Source organism: Hypanus sabinus, chromosome 3 (assembly GCF_030144855.1).
Source record: "Hypanus sabinus isolate sHypSab1 chromosome 3, sHypSab1.hap1, whole genome shotgun sequence".
In the NCBI taxonomy this organism is placed as follows: domain Eukaryota; kingdom Metazoa; phylum Chordata; class Chondrichthyes; order Myliobatiformes; family Dasyatidae; genus Hypanus; species Hypanus sabinus.
This window is the reverse complement of record NC_082708.1, coordinates 171,829,065-171,850,571: the sequence shown is the minus strand read 5'-3', so window position 1 is coordinate 171,850,571 and position 21,507 is coordinate 171,829,065. Positions and strand designations below refer to the sequence as shown.

Sequence of the window (21,507 nt, the reverse complement as noted above, 5' to 3'; positions counted from 1 at the left end):
ACGAGTAAAGCAAATAGCCCCTTTTTTTGCTGGGAAGCTGGCACGTGCAAGGGGTCAGCAAGGAGTTGGGTTGCTCTGATCAGAGAGTTGTCGACATTTCACAGTGAAGCAGGTTTTCCACAAGACTCCCATCTCTTAACAGGATCATAACTCAAACAAATGCAGGAACAGAGAAAGCCACATGGCTTACACTTAAACACATTATTACATAACTAGTTGGTTTTCATCTGTACTAAGTGGACCTTTGGCAGGAACTTAAAAACAAATCTTTCCTGTGTAGAAAGTAACTGAACTGAATTGTACACTGCAGAAGCCGCAAGATAAAACAAAGGCAAGCCAGAGCCCTTTCCTTTTCTCTGATGCTTGGGTGTAGACATTTGAGGTGCACATTGAACTGCCACCTCACCACTCCAAGGGTCTGGGTTCAATCCTAACCTTGGGTGCTATCAGTGTGAAATCCGTGCATTCTCCCTTTGTGTGGGTTGGTCTCTGTAAGTTGCACTTGGAATTGACAGGGACATGGAAAGAAAAAAAATGAAGGGTTAATAGGATTGCTATGAGTCAACCTACACTTGATGGCTTCTTTCTATCTCAGAAGGTGACCGCAATGACCTACAGGTTTCGAAGGATGGATGGGGCAGTGGTTGCTGAGGAATTTTCAATGTGTATCTACTACTGTACCTCTACGGTCAGTTCAGGAAAAAAACATTATACTAACAAATGGGCTGAACCACACTGTTTATTAAATGATTTCTTCTTAAAGAAGTCATTGGGGATAGCTGAAGCAGGTGTTGATAGGTGCTTGATTAGCATGGGTGTTGAAGGTTGCTGGGAGAAGGCAGGAGAATAGGATTGGGAGGAATAATAAATCATCCATGATGGAATGGCAGAGCGCTCAATGGGCTGAATTCTGCTCCAATGTCTTATGGCCTTATGGTCTTATAAAGAAAGAAATCTGCATTTCTCCTTTCATAAAACAATAATCCAAAGTACTTCACAATCTATAAATGAATTTTGTAATTTAGTCAATTGCTGTTAATTAGACAATTTTGAGAACAGCTGTCCAAGCCAGTCAGGGAATGATGAAATACAGCACAATTTCTTGCTGATAGCAGAGGAAGGAGTGCTGACCAAGCCAACAAAAGTAAGTTTCAACTTTATTCAAAATGACTTCTTTTAAAATGCGGCACTCTCTCAGCAGTCAACCAAGCTTTCAACCTTGGATCTTGGAGTAATGTCTGGATATGCTAGTGGCTCTTAGGTGCTGTCATATCCGCCTTATTTTGCAATCCCCTCCTACTATTCATCTTCTTCCATTGGGCAGCAGGGGTACAGCCTAACCAGTCCATGCTGACCATTTGACTCAGCTACTCCTAACGCAAAGTTCAAACTTCAAACTAAATTTATTTTCAAAGTACGTATATGTCGCCATACACTTACTGCCTTGAGATTTATTTTCTTGCAGACATTCACAGAAGGTCACGCAAATACTTCTGGATACATTATCCAGCACATTCTATTATTGCTTTTCACTTTGCACAGCTTCGTACGTTTTGGGTATGTTAATTTAGCACTAGAATATGTGATGACAACTGTAGGCTGCCCCCAGCCCATCGGTTGGGCGTGTTGGTTGTTAATGCAAATGACGCATGTATGTTTCGATGTACATGTGATAAATAAACCTAATGGACTTATGTTTGAAATTATCTGTTTGGATGGCATTTCACTGTATCTCGGACCTTGTGACAATAATAAATCAATTACCAATTTGCCTCAGAAACTGAGTACAACAGCTAATCAATAGAGGCCAACAATGAATTTCTGCTCCAATGCTGATATCAGTAGTAACTCTTATTCTAAAACATCGTGTGCCTTGCTTTGCATCAAATGCCCACCCTGTGAGGACCTGCACTCTGGCAAGAGTTTCAACCACACGATGCATTGAACAGGATTTTAGATAACACGGTCACAGAATGAAACTCAGCTGGGTCTGTTGACCTCTGCGCCAGATGTCCACTGCACACATCAAGATGGGGACTGGTTGTTAAGTGCTGTAAGTTCTGCCTGTGGGATTCTGGTGCTGAGTCCAAGTGAGAACTTCTGGGGGATGCATTACCCTGGGGCAGCACAGTAGTGTAGCGATTATTCCCCTTGGTGCTCCAGTGACTTCCTACGTTCCACAATGTACGGATTAGGGTAAGTGAATTGTGGGCGTGTTACAGTACGTTAGCACTGGAATCATGTGACACATGCGGGCTGCCCCGGCATATCCTTGGACAGTGTGGGTCATTGATGCAAATGACATATGTCACTGTATGTTTTGATGTATAAGTGACGAATAATGATATTCTTTCATCATTAATTCCTACACATGAATTCCTAATAGAAGGGATGTCACTTTGTGCTCAATTTCATTTCTGCTTTTGCCTTTGATGGCCAACTGCAGTACCTTTAAGCTGGTATAAAAGGCATAGAAGGCTTTGAATACCCAAGGCATAGAAAATGTCAGATCTAATGCAGGTAAATGATTAATGGAGATAAATACAAGAGGCCACATGACCGTCTCTAACAAAGTAGGTGTAAGGCACTCCTTCCCTCTGCTAGACCGCAACTCACCCTTGGGCAAGGTGTAGCACCTGCTTAGTCCCGCCGATCAGGGTCACGTGCAGCCAAGGAAGCAGGTGGTGGATGGTCGTATGAGCAGCTGTTGCATATCACAAGTCCTGGTTATGTGACCAGTGATGCCAGGCAGACCATCTCTGAAGAGTATTAATAATAGCTGGGGGTCACCAATCTTGTAAAGGCACTGCCCAGAAGAAGGCAATGGCAAACCACTTCTGTAGAATAATTTGCCAAGAACGATCATGGTCACGAGACCACGATTGTCTACGTCATATGACACGATACATAATGATGATGATGAGCATGATCATGATGTGTCACAGAGCTTTTTTCTGTGCTGTACGATTCTATGATTCATGTTAAAAGGAAGGAATCCAACTCAGCTTGTTTCAGTTTAGTAGTTTATGACACCAGCCACAGCATTCGACCTTGCTGGATCTCGTTTAGTAAGGGTGTCAAATATTATGGGGAGAAAACAGGAGAACGAGGTTGAGACTCTACACCTAGAGTATTGTGTGCAGTTTTGGTCCCCTAATCTGAAGAAAGACATTCTTGCCATAGAGGGAGTACAAAGAAGATTCACCAGATTGATTCCTGGGATGGCAGGACTTTCATATGAAGAAAGACTGGATTGACTAGGCTTATACTCGTTGGAATTTAGAAGATTGAGGGGGGATCTTATTGAAATGTATAAAATTCTAAGGGGATTGGACAGGCTAGATGCAGGAAGATTGTTTCCGATATTGGGGAAGTCCAGAACGAGGGGTCAGAGTTTAAGGATAAAGGGGAAGCCTTTTAGGACAGAGATGAGGAAAAACTTCTTCATACAGAGAGTGATGAATCTGTGGAATTCTCTGCCACAGGAAACAGTTGAGGCCAGTTCATTGGCTATATTTAAGAGGGAGTTAGATATGGCCTTTGTGGCTAAAGGGGTCAGGGGTATGGAGAGAAAGTAAGTACAGGGTTCTGAGTTGGATGATCAGCCATGATCATACTGAATGGCGGTGCAGGCTCGAAGGGTCGAATGGCCTACTCCTGCACTTATTTTCTATGTTTCTATGAGAGAAAATAAATCATGATTGAATGGCAGAGCAGACTTAATTGATGAAATGACCTGATTCTGTTCCTATGTCTTACTGTCTAATACAATTCCACCTCCAGAGGTTTCACTTCATTACAGAGTACTGAATATGAGAGATTTCTCACACACAGAATCCACGAGCTTTGAGCAGTGGAGGTTCTCATTCTCATGAATTCCAAAAGCAAGTGCCCTGACCATGATAAGTTATTGCAGCTTAACAGCATTGTGCCTCCATAATAAGAAACAATTAAGTTAATTAATCCTTAGATAAAGCATCAATTAGTTCCTTAATTGAGAAACTGGTGAAGGTCCAAAGACCAAAGTGTTGCCTATAACTGAGAAGAGAAGTGTGCTGAAGCAGTTGCCATCGCCTCATGCTGAGCTGAAGTTTTAGATGTCGGCAGCGAATCAAATGGCTTTCATTGCTGGAGATCAGTCTCCAGTTAGCAGAATGTTTACCGATTCGGCACTCAGCATCGCTTCCCAGTGACAAAGCGCAAATATTGGCAAAGTTCTCCAACTGATGTGAATAATTAACTAACCTTGTTATCAGAATAATAACTGCTGCTCTCACACACGCTTTGATGTAGGAATTTATCCCATGCTTCTGAAACAAATGGTAAATAATTGGTTCATTATGGTCACATTTACACTCAGTGGCCACTGTATTAGGTGACAGCTGTACATCTGCTCGTTAATGCAAGTGTATAATCAGCCAATCATGTGGCAGCAAGTCAATGCATAAAAGCACGCAGACGTGGACAAGCGGTTCAGGTGTTGTTCAGGCTGAACACCAGAATGAGGAAGTAATGTAATCTAAGTGATTTTAGTAGTATGGTTCGAATCACAAATTAAAACCAAATGACTCTGCTACACCACAGACCTGCGGGAATAAAACCCAATACAATCTTGATGAAGGGTGTCGGCCGAAACGTAAATTATTTATTCCTCTCCAATGATACTGCCTGAACAGTCCAGTTACTCCAGTGTTTTTTATGCAATGCTTTGGATTTTCAACATATTCAGAATCTCTTGTTGCAGTAAGTATTTGATAACCATTTGTGTTACCTCCCTTGTCACATCCCGCTTGCCATTTTGTCTTCAGTTGGTTGGGGAATCTGGTTGATTTATTCAGGTAGTAGATTCAGACTGCCACACCTTTCAGGCTAGTCTCTCCCATTGGGAGGACTGGAGACACACTCAGAGACGCAGCAAAAGATGAACCTAAGGAAATACTTCCTAGTCCAAGAGAGACAAGAGGATGCCACCTTACCTGGAAATCCCTGCTTCTCTCCAATGTTTTTGAACTCTGGTAGTTGACTTGTGTGCTGTCTGAGTTTTTTTAGTTGGTTGAGGTGATGCTATTACCGTGCCAGTGCCAGCTAAGATCAGAATTCATTTCCCACCACTGTTTGCAAACAGTTTGTACACTCTCCCTGTGACTGCATGTAAACTGCCCTGTTTACTCCCACATCACAAAGGCATACGGATTAGGGTCAGTGAATTGTGAGTATGCTCTGTTGGTGGTGGGAGCATGGTAACACTGGCAGGCTGCCCAGCACAAACCTCGCTGATATAATTTGATGGAAACCATGCTTTCCACTGTACGTTTCATTAGATGTATGACAAATAAGGGTTTTAAAAAAACTTAAATTGGTTTATTGTAGTCTCGTATCAATGTACAGTGAACAACTTTATTTCATACAGATCATTTCAGTACATCAGGTTGATTCTTTCAGTCACAGAGAAAGGGCAGTACGGGCAAACAATAAAGTGCAAGGCCATGACGAGGTGGATTCTGAGTTCAAACATCCATTTTATCTTACAAGTGGTCCTTAAATTGTATTGTAACAAACGTCTTGAACTTGGTATCTGTTGCCTGAGGAAGGGAGGAGGTAAAAAACAAAGAATGGTTACGGTGAATGGAGTCTTTGATTATGTTAGCTACTTTACTTGGGCAGCAGGAAGTGTAGACAGAGTACATGGAGGGGAGACTGGTATCTGTGATCTGCTGAGCTGTGTCCAGCAATCTCTGCAGTTTCTTGTGGGCACATGCAGATCAGTTGCCGCACTGAATCATTATGCACCCAGGCAGGATGCTTTCTATGGTGCATCTATAAAAATTATAGGGGATATGATAGATTTCTTTAGTACTCCAAGAGAGTAGAAGCACCTTTTTTGACAATGGCTTCTATATGGTTGGATTAGGACAGGTGAATGGTAAACTTGCAGGTATCAACTATCTCCACCTCAGTCTCCAAGATTCCTGGTGTTCAAACAGAATTGAACCTCCCTACTATCATGCAGGTCCCCCACCTTATTCTTCAAAGTTCAATGTAATCTTATTATTGAAGTACTGTACATAGGTAATCACATACACCTGAAGTTCATTTTATTGCTGGCATTCACAGTAAATATAAAAAAACAATGAAAGACTGCACCCAATAGGACAGACAAACAACCAATGTGCAGAAGACAATAAACTCTGCAAATACAGAAAGAAAGAAATGAAGAATATAAGTAATAATAATAATTAATAAATAAACAATAAATATTGAGAACATGAGATGAAGAGTGAAAGTGAGTGCACAGGCAGTTCAGTAATGGGACGAGCAAAACTGAGTGAAGTTATCCTCTCTGGTTCAAGAGCCCAATGGTTGAGGGGTAATAACTGATTCTGAACATGATGGTATGGGTCCCAAATCTCCTGTACCTTCCTCCTGATGGTAACAATGAGAAGAGAGCATGTCCTAGGTGGTGAGGGTCCCTGATGATGGACGCTGCTTTTCTGCGACAGTGCTCCCTGTAGATGTGCTCAATGGTGCGGAGGGCTTCATCCAAGATCCGCACCTTGGCTAAGCCTGCCACCTCCTATCTCAAGGATTTGTTTCAGGTCTAACATTTCAGCACTCCTTCTTATCAAATCACGGGCTGAGCTGCTTTTGATCCCTGTGCAAACTACAGTGAGAGGTATTACTCAGAATACAGAAGTATTACTTTTCCATCAGTTTTATTTTATATAAAAAGAATGAATGAATATTTGTTTAAAATCTAATTTTACTCGTCCATTTTCTGTCCTTGAGAGCAGTTCCTGCTACTGAACTCAGCTGTGTGGATGTCGAGGGGATGTTTCCACTTGTGAAGCTGCCTAATTCTAGGTTCTATAAACTAATCAATCCGTGATAGTTACCAACAAATCCAAGTAGGAACATGCCAAGAGAGCAGCGATATTATAGAACCCTTGGCCATCAAAAGCAAGAGTTGCACTTGTGTAACAACTTCCCAAACATCCCAAGCAATTCACAGATGCCGGGGTACTTTCAAGAAGTAGGTAGTGCTGTAATATGGTAAACTGCATCCTTTTAAATCTCAGCTAAGCAGTGGAGTAATCATGAGAAGATACCCTTTTAGCAGATGTCCTTAGCCAGATGACAGGAGAAATTTCTTTGCTTTTCTCCAGAATCAAGATAAAATTAAAGATTAGCTTTATTTGTCACATGTTTATTAAAACATCAGAATGTATTGCTTGTGTCAATGACCAGCACAGTCCAAAGAAATGATGGAGTCAGCCAGCAAGTGTCATCATGCCAGAAAGATGCAGTGAAATGCATCATTTGCATCAACAACCTACAGACTCCAAAGATCCAAAGATCTTTCAAAAGGTACTAGATTCTGGAATGGTTCCGGAAGACTGGAAAATTGCAAATGTAACTTCACACTTCAAGAAGGGAGAGAGTCAGAAGAAAGAAATTGTAGGCCAGTTTGTCTGACCTCAGTGGTTGGGAAGATGTTGGAGTCAATTGTTAAGGATGTGTTTTCAGAGTACTTGGAGGCACATGATAAAATCGGCTCTAGTCAGCATTCTTTCCTCAATCGAAAATCTTGTTTGACAAATTTGTTGGAATTCTTTGAAGAAATAACAAGCATGATAGACAAAGGAGTTTTGGTTGATGCTGTGTACTTGGATTTTCAGAAGCCTTGGACAAGGTGCCACACATGAGGCTGCTTAACAAACTATGAACCCATGGAATTACAGGAAAGATTCTAGCATGGATAAAGCAGTGGCTGATTGGTAAGAGGCAAACAGTGGGAATAAAGGGAACCTTTACTGGTTGGCTGTCAGTGACTAGTGATGTTCCACAGGGGTCTGTGGAACTGATTCTTTTTACGTTATATGTCACTAATTTGGATTGATGGTTTGTTGCAATGTTTGCAGATGATATGAAGGGACAGGTAGTTTGGAGGAAATAGAGAGGCTAAAGAAGGACTTTGACAGATTAGGAGAACAAGAACAAAGAAGTGATCAATGGAATATAGTGTCAGAAAGTGTATGGTCATACACTTTTGTAGAAGAAATGAAAGGGTTGACTATTATATAAATGAAGAGAAAATACAAAAATCTGAGGCACAAAGGGGTTTGGGAGTTCTTGTACAAGATTCCCTAAAGGCTAATTTGCAGTTTGAGACTGTGGCGAAGAAGGCAAATGAGATGTTAGCATTCATTTCATGAGGACTAGAATATAAAAGCAAGGATGTAACGTTGAAAATTTATAAAGCGCTGGTGAGGCCTTGCTTGAAGTATTGTGAGCATTTTTGGGCCCCTTATCTTAGAAATGATGTGTTGAAACTGGAAAGGGTTCAAAGGAGGTTCACAAAAATGATTCCAGGATTAAATGGCTTGTCATATGAAGACCATTTGATGGCTTGGGCCTATCTTCACTGGAATGCAGAAGAATGAAGGTTTACCTAATTGAAACCTATCAAATGGTGAAAGGCCTTGATAGAGTGGGTGTGGAGAGATGCTTCCTAAGATGGTAGTGTCTAAGACCAGAGGGCACAGCCTCAGAATAGAAGGGCATCCTTTTAGAATGGAGATGAGGAGAAATTTCTTTAGCCAGAGAGTGGTGAATTTGTGGAAAGCATTGCCGAAGGCAGCTGTGGAGGCCAAGTCTTTATGAATACTTAAGGAAGAGATTGAGAGATTTTTGATTGGTCAGGGCATGAAGGGATACGGGAGGATTGGGGTGGTGCAGGTAGGAGACAGGCTGAGATCAGCCTTGACGAAATGGCAGAATACACTCCATGGGCCAAATGGCCTAAATCTGCTCTTGTATCTTATGCTTTTATGGACTTTAGCTTCCAGCACAAACATAGCATGCCCACAATGGAATAAACTTAATCTGCATGTCCTTTGAACGAGAGGGGAGACCGGAGCAGCTAGAGGCAACCTGTGCAGTCATGGGTAGAATGTACAAAGTACAGAGAGTGGCATTGGACCCAGAACTTCCAATTGCTGGTGCTGTAAAGCCCTATGCTAACTGGTATGCTACCATGCCACCTATCAAATAACATAGAAATTTATAGCACAGAAGCCTTTCTGGACTTCCTGACAGATCGCCGGCTGTGGTAAGAGTGGGCTCCCTCACCTGTGCCCCTCTGACCCTCAACACACATGCCCCTCAGGGCTGTGTACTAAGCCCCCTCCTTTATTGTCTGTATAACCATGACTGCATCACCACCCACAGCTCCAATCTGCTAATTAAATTTGCTGATGACACTACACTGATTGGTCTAATCTCAAATAATAATGAGGCAGCCTACAGGGAAGAAGTCATCACCCTGACACAGAGATGTCAAGAAAACAACCTCTCCCTCAATATCGCAAAAACAAAGGAGCTGGTTGTGGACTAGAGGAATGGAGACAGGCTAACCGCTCTTGACATCAATGGATCTAGAGTTGCGAGAGTGAACAAGTTCACTTGGCATAAACATCACCTAGGATCTCACATGGTCTGTACATACTGGCTGTGTGGTGAAAAAGGCACAACAGCACCTCCTTCACCTCAGAGGGCTGAAATAGTTTGATATGGGCCCCCAAATCCTAAGAGCTTTCTACAGGGGTACAACTGAGAGCATCCCGACTGGCTGCATCACTGCCTGGTATGGGGAACTGTACCTCCCTCTATCACAGGACACTGCAGAGAGTGGTGTGGACTGGCCAGTGCCTCTGTAATTGTGAACTTCCCATGATTCAGGACATTTACATGTGTGTGAAAAGGGCCTGAATGATCAGTTGGGACCTGAGTCACCCCAACCATAAACTTTTCTACAAACGGTACTGCAGCATAAAAGCCAGGACCAACAGGTTCCAGGACAACTTCTTCCACCAGGCCATCAGACTGATTAATTCATGCTCATACAACTGTATTTATATTGACTGTCCTGTTGCACATGTTATTTATTATAAATTACTATAAATTGCACATTGCACGTTTAGCCGGAGACGTAACATAAAGATTTTTACTCCTCCTGTATATGAAGGATATAAGTAATAGTCATTTCAATTGAATTCATTTGATCTATCACAACCGCAATGGCCAAAAGATTAGACTAAAGTGCCCTGGACAATTTTACACTCACCTGAATTTAACATATCACTTGAAACCTCCAACAAAGCAGCCTCTCGTCAACATTGTAATGGAGTGCTGGATCAAGCTTTTATATGATTTAAAAGGCTGCAGTTTTCCATATTATAATCCTGCCCAGAGCCAAGTTTCTCTCCACAGATGCTGCCTGATCTAAGAGTCTGAATCACAATCAGAAGCAGCATCAGAAATCAGGTTTATTATCACTGCCTTGAATTTTGTCACTATAAATACTACAAATTACGATAAGAAATGTATTTTTAAAATAAATTAAATAAGTGGTGCTAAAGAGAGCAAGCATACTGAAGAAGTGTTTTTATGGGTTGGTTCATTGTACGTTCTGAAATATGATGGCGGAGGGGTAGAAGCTGTTCCTAAAACTTCGAGAGTGTATCTTCAGTTTCCTGTATCTCCTCCCTGATGATAGCAATAAGAGAGCACGTCCTGGGTGACAGAAGTCCTTAATGATGGATGGCCCCTTTTTTTGAAGCATTGCCTTTTGAAGATGCTAGTGCTAGTGCTAGTGCCCAGGATGGAGCTGGCAGAATTTGCAACCCTCTGCAGCTTTTTCCGATCCTGTACAGTGGCCCCTTCTTACAAAGCAGTGACACATCCAATTAGAATGCTCTCCACTATACATCTGCAGAAATTTGCTAGAACCCTTGGTGACATAGCAAATCTCCTCAAACTCCAAATGAAATATAGCTGCTGGCATGCCTTCTTCATAATCCCATCAATCCATAACAGAGTTTCAGAGATGTTGACGCCCAGGAACTGCTCACCCTTCCCACTACTGACCCCTTAATGAGGACTTTAAAACATTTTCTGTTCTTATTCCAGATGAAACGGAAGAAAGTTCACTGGAGGATAAAGACCATAAGATCGTAAGACATTGGAGCAGAATTAGGCCATTTATCTCCACCATTCCGTTACGGGTGATCCACTCAACCCCATACACGCGTCTTCTCCCCATATCTTTTGATGCCCTGACCAATCAGGAAATTATCAACTTCTGCTTTCAATATACCCATGGACTTGGCCTCCACCAGAGCCGGTGGCAGAGCATTCCATAGACTCACCACTCTCTGGCTTTAAGAAAAATCCTGCTAACCTCTGTTCTAAAAAGTCACCCTTCAATTTTGAGGCTGTGCCCTCTAGTTCTGGATATCCCCACCACAGGGAACATCCTCTCCACATCCACCGTATCTAGTCCTTTCATCATTCGGTAGATTTCAATGAGATCCCCACCCCCCACCCCCGCATTCTCCTAAATTCCAGTGAACACAGGCCCAAAGCTGCGAAATGGTCCTCAAATGTTAACCCCTTCATTCCCAGAATCATCCTAGAAACACTGACAGAGACATGCTGGGTAGATAAGTATTGTAACTTCAAAGAGATGATGAGATATCCACTCAGGCTTTTATCAACCTCTCCTCTGGATATATTTCAGGTGCATTCTTCCCGTCCATCAAGCCCTCCGACGTGGTTTTCAAAGTGATCTTCTGGCTGGGATACTTCAACAGCTGCATCAACCCTATCATCTACCCCTGCTCCAGCAAGGAGTTCAAGCGAGCCTTCATCAGGCTTCTGAAGTGCCAGTGCCGCAGGAGGCGCCAACCCCCCTGGCGCGTGCACAGCCACCGAGATTGGCAAGTCTCCATGAATAGCTCAGTGCGTGGCTTCAACGGGGACACGATGGCCAGGTCTGTCATGAACCAAGAGACGGTGTCGATCAACAGCTCCTCCACACTGAGCCGCGAGCAGTGGGGGAGCAGCGATGGGGCCGGAGGGGGCATGGGGGCCAGCCGAGTGCTGAGCCGCCATAGCTGGAGACTCTTTCCCTCCTTGTCCAGATCGCCTTTCCAACTCAGAGAGAAAATGAACAACCTCTCCAACAAGATCAGGATGGGACAGCGCCAGCCTTGTGCATCAGCTATCGCTAAGGTAGAGAGCATTCCAGTGGAGTCCATTTCCATTGGCGTCTGTCAGGAGTTCAAAGAGCAAGACACCTATCAAATATACGAGGTTAACGATTCCTGTGGACTGAAAGAGACCGATATTTAAGGGGAAGGCAGTGGGATTGTTGGTGTGAGATGCATGCTCTCTAAATGTGCTTGTTCAAGGATTGTTGTTGTTTTAGCATTTCCAATTTTGACTTGAGAATGGGTAAAAGCTTTAATAAGTACTCATGCTGGGAAGTTTCTCAGGATCTCTAGTGACTGTGTTCCCTGTGGATTCCTTGAGAATTCTCTGGCTTGTGTTTTCTTTCATGTTCCATTAGAAAACACCCGGTCCATATCACCCACATTCCTCTTGGTCAGTTCCAATTGTGTTTGCCTGTGAACATCTGTGTTCCTCTGGGGATACCCCATTCATCCCAAACAATTTCTTCTAGGGATGTCCCAACACACCATTATGCTCCTCCATATATCCCTAGTAGTCCCCATTCTCCAGAGATTTCTTCAACCGTCTCTAAGCATCTTCCTCTAGGAATTTCCCTGTTGCTCCCCTTGAGAGTTGGAGTCTTTTTTTCTTTCCCAGAGCAGAGGTATCAAATACCAGAAGGCGCAGCTTTAGGGTGAGGTGGAGCAAATTTAAAAGAGATCTGTGAGGTAACTTTTACCCAGAGAGTGGCATGCCCCACCAGGGGTGATGATGGAAGCAGATGCAACATTGGAATTTAAGAGACACATGAACCAGCAGGAAATGGAGGGATATAGATCCCATTCAGACAAATGGGATCAGTTTAGTTTGATATCGTGGTCTGCACAGACATAACAGACCGGGATCTATGTTGCTCCAGATTCCGTCATCTCATACCTTGTGGAACTTGTGTTCCGTGTTTCACTTTCTATGTTCTATGCTTTGATTCATGTTCCCCTAGAGATTGCTCAAGCAACTAAAGGGGGAAGAATGATTGGAAGATCCCTTGTCTAGCCTTACCTAATCATGCCCAACCATGTTCTTTGTGGTTGGTTATTATTTTCCCGTGTTCTGTGTTCCCCTTTTTTCCTGCTTCATGACATGCCTTTTGAGGCTTTCACCCAGCAATCTTCTCACGTCCCATGCCCCTCAGAAATTGCACTGCAAATCACCCCATATTGTACTGCCTGAGGTACCTCCCAGTCATTTCCTACCTCTTGCCACCATTACATTTCTTTCTCTCTCTCTCTCACACACACACACACACACACACACACACACACACAATTTTCCTCCCCATGATCCTGAAGTGTCTTCCCATGCCATTTCTGGTCCCCACCAATTTCTATCCACTCAATCTTTGAGTTTTGTTCCATTTTCCATGATCATGCCTTCTTCCAATGTTCACTCGAAGTTCTCTCCCCACTCAGCCACCATGGGTCAAGCAGGAGCTCAGCGAGCCCCTGGACAGGTCTGGATAATTGAGTCATGCTGAGGTTGCGGTAGCTGCTTGGCAGAATCCCTGTGGAAGTTCCTGGCAACACTGTCCTGGATATAAGCGCAGATCAGAAAGTTGCACAGATTGCCTTGTTTCCGTTTCTGCAATTTGAATAGCTTAGGACTATCCTTTTATTTTTCATGCATGGGATCAAATCTAGCTCAGGAACAAAGGAGTGAAAATTTCTCCTCTGCTGATTGTGAAAGTTGAACCAAAAAATAATGAGCTCTGGTCCACGTCAGTCTGGGAACATGGTAAGTTGCCTATACTACCCTATAGAGGGGTGCACACCAGCCTGAAAACATGGTACATTGTCAGTTCTGCCCCATTCCTCCCACTGGGGCAGTAGAGTAATGGTGGTAAATACCAGACTCCTGGAGGAATTCAGAGTCAGCAAGAATCTGTAGAGAGAAATGTTGCTGCAGGTTCCATCACTTGTGGCACCTTGTTTCTCTAGCGCTGTACTGTGTTCCCAGAGAGAAGAAGGCAGGTCACAGAGAATATGGGTTTATTCTACATTTGACCATCTGGCCACTGAGTCCTAGATGCATAAAAAGGGCCAGTCCCCCACTACACACACAGCCTTCACCCTAACAGTCATTCAAGGAACCAAGCAAATAGCTGCCTATTGGATCATTATTCTGAGAGCTGCAAAACAGTCCTGGGGACCCACAGGCATACACAGTAAAGAAAATAAACGTGGTTCTTTGGAAAAAAGGACCTTCAGTGTTGGATTGAAACTGTTCTCATTGCTGACTGCAGGTTTATTGACTTTCAGAGTTCTGTTGAATGTCCTGCCAGCTTTAACAAATGGCCGTCCAGCTCAATAACAGGAACTCCACATGTATTTTCGCACTTCAGTGCGTAGCAGGACATTGTAGGGCTTTGAAAGTGGAGCAAGTGCCAGAGACCATCAGTCAGTCTCTCCTGACAGCAACACTTCATCCCTGTAAATGATGAACTCCCCTGGTTTAACCTCACATCTGAAGCTCCTGATAGAGGAGAAGCTTTGAGTCTCGTGGTGAGATGTCAAAGCCTCAGGAACCTGCAGGGAGTGTACCATGTTGATTTCTTTGATACCTTACATTGAGAATAGTTTAGAAACATTTGCTTGGTGGGTGAAACGACAACAGTGCACAACAGCCATTTTCACCATCACTGTTCTGTCCACAACGTGGACTGAAGTATTGTGATGAGACTTCATCAAATCCCTGACCTTCTACATCCTGATAATCCCCACTCAAGTAACACTCTGCTCTGATTCCTTAAAGACAGTTGAGGATTGTCAATAAACACAGGCCTTGCCGATGATGCCCCCTTTCGGTCCTCCCTGGATAAAACACAGAAGGAGACCTGATGATGTTGCCCCCCCCACCTCCCTTTGCCTGGGAAGACGCAAGGTCAAGCATGCTTTCTCCAATGTGGCCTCAACAAAAGTTATCACAGACTGTGACACTGCACAGTGGGACTCCACTGGCCCTTTGGAAAGTTTCCTTCTCTCTGTGCTCGGGGTTCAATTATGCAGCAGAGACAATTCCTTTCCAGAATGGGCTCCTACTGAACACTAAGCATCTTTGGAACTTTACATCACGGAGAGTAGTAAAAGTGTGGGGACTTACTGTACAAATGTACAAGTTCAGAGCTGTCCATCTCACTCACCTCTCTAAAAGGTCTGATGGGAGTGGTTTTTATTGCAGTTAAATCCCCGGTGATCAACAATCTGAAACTTGTGATTCTTGTAGAGTGTTTATCAGTGGTATTCTTTCACCATCAAAGTACAGGGAATAAATTGGTTTACACAAGTGAATGGCTCTGTACTGTTGGTTAATGTCTGCCTCTTCTTAATCTTCAGTACTTACTCTCAAGCAGAAGCGGCTACTGAAGTGAAATGGGGAAATTGTAAGTATGGCAAATGCAAATGATTCTTCAGCCCAGACCTTAACATGGTATTAATGTGGTATTAACAGCCAAAGAGTAGGGTCTGAAACTTCATTTTCTACTGGGTGTTTGATCTGCACAGCTCACAACATATTGAGGAGGAGCTCGGACTGACTCTTTCCTTTCCAGTCCCAATGAAGAGACTCGGCCCAAAATGTCGACTGTTCACTCTTCTTCATTAATGCTGCCCCACCTGCTGAGTTCCACCAGCTTTATTTCCAGCATCCACAGAATTTCTTTTGTTATGTCGAGGAGGAGTAGGGTTGCTATGGAGATGGGGTTATAAGGACAGGGTGAAACCAGCCTCTTCTGAAGAGCAGGAACTGGAGGGGAGGATTTATTTTCCACGCAGTTTTAGCCGTCTCCATTAACGCACATAAAATGCTGGAATCTGCATGTTCTCCTTGCCACTGTATATGTCTCCTCCAGGAGATAAAGTTTCCTTCCACATCACAAGGACATCTAGTTAATTGACCGCTGTAAATTACCCTTAATGTGGGTGGGCAAGTGAGAGAGCACTAGCACAGATTGGATGGACCAAATGTCCTCTATCTCATTAAAATTTACAAATATCCATCAAGTATTATTAGGCATAAGTTAAGGAACACCTGAATAATATTGGGAGCACTCGGAATTACAAAAGCAGTTTCATCTGCTTGGGCAATACCAAAATTTCTTGAGAAAAGTTTAAATTGAATCAGCGTCACATAACTCCTGTCCAAGCACTCCTCTCTCTTTCATTAGTCACTACTGAAAACAAATGGAGGCACTAACAATTTTCTAAAGCTCAGACCTTGCTTTCTTTTTGAAGGTGCAGAGAAAGGAAACAATAAATGCAAAGTGACCAAGTAACTCAGTTTACTGCACGAGTTGGACATTGCTTTGTTTTTGGTCTGATTGTATATGGGAATATTGAAAGCATACAATTTAAAACCAAAACAGGTATGAGAATTCACCTTATGAGATGCCGGTGAAGAAGCTCTCACCTCTAGTTCTATAAGCTCAATGAAGCCAGATGAGATATTCCACATTGGATTGGTTTGAGGATTATGAACGTGTACTTTCTGGTTTGACGTGTTACTGGGGGAAAAGCACACACCGATGTGTTGAGTTACTATCCCGTTTCCATGCTTGTCAAGCCTCTCCACCAGAGGTTCTGGGCAGAGGAGAAATATCTTTCTTTAGTCACCGTCATATGGGTGCCACTTTATCGGAGAGGATAACGGGACACTATTACAGCCCGGGCATCAGAGATCAGAGTTCAGCACTGGCACCATCTGCAGGGAGTTGGTACTGTATATCCTTCTCAAGAGTATGTGAGTTTCCTTCAGATGGTCCGTTTCTTCCCAAAGTCCAAAGATGTACCAGTTAGTAGATTAATAGGACATTGTAAATTATCCTGTGATTAGGCTAGTGTTAAATAGGTGAGTGGTGCAGGCTCATTGGGCTGGAGGAGTCTGTTCTGCACAGTATTTCTAAATCAAACCAAATCATAAGCATGTTGGCCAAGATTCCTTTGCTGTAATCTTCCAGCAGAAAGGAGGGAGTTTTAATTGCACCTGAAAATATAAACTCAACGTAGACAGACAAAAGTACTGTCTGCAGACAGGCTCCTTACATTATATTGTTATTCCGTGTCTGCAGTTTTGGGAAGTCACCAAGCACCACATTTGATGTTAAATTATGTTTTGGTTATTTTCCAAATGTCTTCAGAATAAACCACACAATGATTAATTTGCATGAGTTTCTCCTCTGGGGATAAAAGGGTATTTTTATCCTTTTACTGATGAAACAGAGTAAGTTGTTTAATAGGACTCATGATGTTGAAATTGGATTAGGTCACGACCAATATGTAATGGGGAGTGTTGGGGGATTAAAAGGCGACATGATTTTGTATCTGCAGTGCACATTATTGCCGTTGTCATGGTGTCTAAGCAACTTCTCAAATTCATGCTTTTTTTTTCCTGATAGAATGAGATATGTAGAAGTATTGTAAAATCCTTGCTCCCAAATAGAAATGTCAAAACATCAACCAATCAGAATGGGTAATAAAACAATGTTGAGCCGCTCATTTTCTTCCAGCTGGGTAACCATGGATCCAGTTCCTGCCTCTGTTCTCCAGTTGAGCCTCATCCTTGGTGCTCTGTGGTACCCTTGGCCAGAGCTAAACCATCCAGACCTGACAATAGCCCTGTGCCTCAGCCTGTATTCATTTAGAAACACAAAATTCAATCCAGCTGTATTTATTAGCATGTCTATTTCCATATGCACCACTGAATTAAATAAACAGAGATCAATGAACTGGCTTTTTTGGTTATTTGATCAATAATCTGTCTTTGGGGGCATGCTGGAGAAGATGATTAACCTCGTCCCCTCCCCCCTTCTCCTTATTCTGGCTTCTAACCCTTTCCAGTCCTGATGAAGAGTCTTAGCCCAAAAAGTTGACTGCTTATATCCTTCCACTGATGCTGCCTGACTTACTGGACTCCTCCAGCACTGTGTGTGTTGCTCAGAAGAAAACCAGAATCAGAATCAGGGTAATTGTCTCTGGCCCATGTCATGAAATGTATTATTTCATCAAAACAGACACGGACTGTATGGTGCTTGGCTCTTGCAACAATGTAAGATGCCTCAGTGGTTTCAGTGGAATGGATCTCAGAGCTGGAATAGAACATGCAATTACCACTAAAAGTTGAATTTATAACCTCTTTTGATCTGTAATTCACAGTATTAACACCATAGGCACCACCCAATGTATTCTTTAAATACATACATGCGCAATGTGTTGAAATACACATGCATTCATATACACATGTGCGCACACACTCATGTACACACAAACACACACCCTGCAGACACACTCATACATAAGAACAAACACTTGCTGGGAGGGATGTTCTTAAGTATGTACAGTAGCTGAATAGTCTAAGGGTAGATGAATCTCCCGGACCAGATGGAATGCACCCTCGTGTTCTGAAGGAAGTAGCTGTGGAGACTGCGGAGGCATTAGCAATGATCTTTCAAAAGTCGATAGATTCTGGCCTGGTTCTGGAGGACTGGAAGATTGCAAATGTCACTCCACTATTTAAGAAGGGGACAAGGAAGCAAAAAGGAAATTATAGATCTGTTAGCTTGACATCACATCGGTGGTTGGGAAGTTGTTGGAGTCGATTGTCAAGGATGAGGTTATGAAGTACCTGAGGCATATGACAAGATAGGCAGAACTCAGCATGGTTTCCTTAAAGGAAAATCCTGCCTGACAAACCTAGTGCAATTTTTTGAGGAAATTACAAGTAGGATAGACAAGGGAGATGCAGTGGATGTTGTGTATTTGGATTTTCAGAAGGCCTTTGACAAGGTGCCACACGTGAGGCTGCTAAACAAGATAAGAGTCCATGGAATTACGGGGAAGTTACATACGTGGATAGAGCGTTGGCTGATTGGCGGGAAACAGAGAATGGGAATAAACGGATCCCATTCTAGCTGACTGCTGGTTACCAGTGGTTTTCCACTGGGGTCCGTGTTGTGGCTGCTTCTTTTTACGTTGTATATCGATGATTTGGATTATGGAATAGAAGGCTTTGTGGCTAAATTTGCTGCTAATGGCAAAGATAGGTGGAGTGGGCAGTAGTGCTGAGGAAACAGAGAGTCTGCAGAGAGACTTGGATAGATTGAGAGAATGGGCAAAGAAGTGGCAAATGATATACAATGTTGGAAAGTGTATGGTTATGCACTTTAGTAGAAGAAATAAACTGGCAGACTATTATTTAAATGGCGAGGGAATTCAAAGTTCTGAGATGCAGTGGGTCTTGGGAATCGTCATGCAGGATACCCTTAAGGTTAACCTCCAGGTTGAGTTGGTGGTGAAGAAGGCAAATGCAATGTTGGCATTCATTTCCAGAGGAATAGAGTATAGGAGCAGGGATGTGATGTTGAAGCTCTATAAGGCACTGGTAAGACCTCACTTGGAGTACTGTGTGCAGTTTTGGGCTCCTTATTTAAGAAAGGATGTGCTGACATTGGAGAGAGTTCAGAGAAGATTCACTAGAATGATTCTGGGAATGAGAGGGTTAACATAACAGGAACGTCTGACTGCTTTTGGGCTGTACTGCTTGGAGTTTAGAAGAATGGGGGGGACCTCATAGAAACATTTTGAATGTTGAAAGGCATGGACAGAGTGGATGTGGCAAAGTTGTTTCCCATGGTGGGTGAGTCTAGTACAAGAGGGCGTGACTTAAGAATTGAAGGGCGCCCATTCAGAAGAGAGATGCAAAGAAATTGTTTTAGCCAGAGGGTGATGAATCTGTGGAATTTATTGCCACGGGCGGCAGTGGAGGCAAAGTCATTGGGTGTATTTAAGGCAGAGATTGATAGGTATCTGAGTAGCCAGGGCATCAAAAGTTATGGTGAGAAGGCAGAGGAGTGGGACTAAATGGGAAAATGGATCAGCTCATGATAAAATGGCGGAGCAGACTCAATGGGCCGAATGGCTGACTTTTAATCCTTTGTCTTATGGTCTCATATACTGTTTGTAAGTAGACATCAGTAGCCGCACAAGCATATACTGTACATATGCATGAAAACTGCACACTTTGAAGAGAGATGGCGGAGATGGGTGGACATGCTGGGCGGCTTTACAAATCATTCTCTCCATGATTTTTATCCACACCCTGAACCTGGTCACATCCCTCTGACCAGCTCCAGTGTACACTTATAAACACACATACTTCGAACACAGTCAGAATACTTCTGCAAATAATTAACAAATTAAATGTTTTGTTAGAGTTCAGATGAAACACCAACTGTCCATTCCCTTCAATAGATGATGCCTGACCTGCTGAGCTCCTCCAGCATTTTTTGTGCCATTCCTGATTTCCCTTTATTGTATTTCCTTTTACTTACTGCAATCTCCATGTAATTACAATTTTCAATTTCCCTTCCGCTCACAGCTACCATAATATATGCTGCAGCGCACACTTCATCCTCAGGAGCCCCGGTTTCCAGTGGAAACAAGGAATCAGAATAGATTTAATATCACCAGCCTATGTCATGAAATTTGTTAACTTTGTGCAGCAGTGCAATGCAATACATAACATTAAAGGAAAAAAAACTGTGAATGATAGTATCTGTATTAAATAGTTAAATGAAAAAAAGTACAAAAATAGAAATAAAAAAGTAGTGAGGTAGTGTTCATGGGTTCAACGTCCATTCAGAAATCAGACAGCAGAGGGGAAGAAGCTGAATCATGGAGTGTGAGCCTTCAGGCTTCTGTCCCTCCTTCCTGATTGTAGCAATGAGAATAGGGCTTGTCCTAGATGATAAGGCTCCATAATGACGGATGCCGCTTTTTTTAGATGTCCTGGGTACTACGGAGGCTCATGCCCATGATGGAGCTGTCTAATTTTACACCTCTCTGCCACTTACTTAGATACTGTGCAGTTGCTCCCCTCCCATGGTGATGTAAGCAGTTAGAATGCTCTCCATGGTGCATGTGTAAAAGTTTGCGAGTGTCTTTGGTGACGCACCAAATCTCCTCAATCTCCTATTGAAATATAGCAGCTGTCTTGTCATGGTAGGTCTCAGAGATATTGACACCCAAGAGCTTGAAATTGCTCACTCTCTGTGAGGAGTGGTGTGTGTTTCCCCACTGGAACACAAAGCATGAATGGAATATTAGGAAGAGGAATACACAATATGTTGGTATTTATAGCAACAGTAAAGTTATCAAGTTCAAATTGTATGGACCACATCTAGAATATTGTGACTATATATGGTTTCCCTAAGTAAGGACACATTTACAATAGAGGGGTGCAGCACACATTCTCTAATATAATTCATGGAATGGTGGTTTTGTGATATGAGGAACGATTAAGCAGATAGGTTTATATTCTTAGGTTTAGTGGAATGAGAGGGCATCAAATTAAAACAAAATTCCTACAGGGCTTGACAGGGTAGAAACAGAGTTAATGTTTTTCCTGCCTTGGGGGGGGGGGGGGGGCAGGGTATCTAGACCAAGGCCA

General features: G+C 42.9%; 1 protein-coding gene across 1 annotated transcript in view; it reads left to right on the top strand.

The window, feature by feature from the left end:
- The window catches only part of LOC132391915 (alpha-1D adrenergic receptor-like), a 52,563-nt gene extending 37,135 nt beyond the window's left edge, over positions 1–15,428 (top strand). The window contains exon 2 of the mRNA XM_059965690.1: positions 11,579–15,428. Coding sequence (XP_059821673.1) covers positions 11,579–12,192 — 614 coding nt within the window. The 3' untranslated portion in view covers positions 12,193–15,428. The remainder of the gene's footprint in view (positions 1–11,578) is intronic.
- Positions 15,429–21,507: the final 6,079 nt, after the last annotated feature.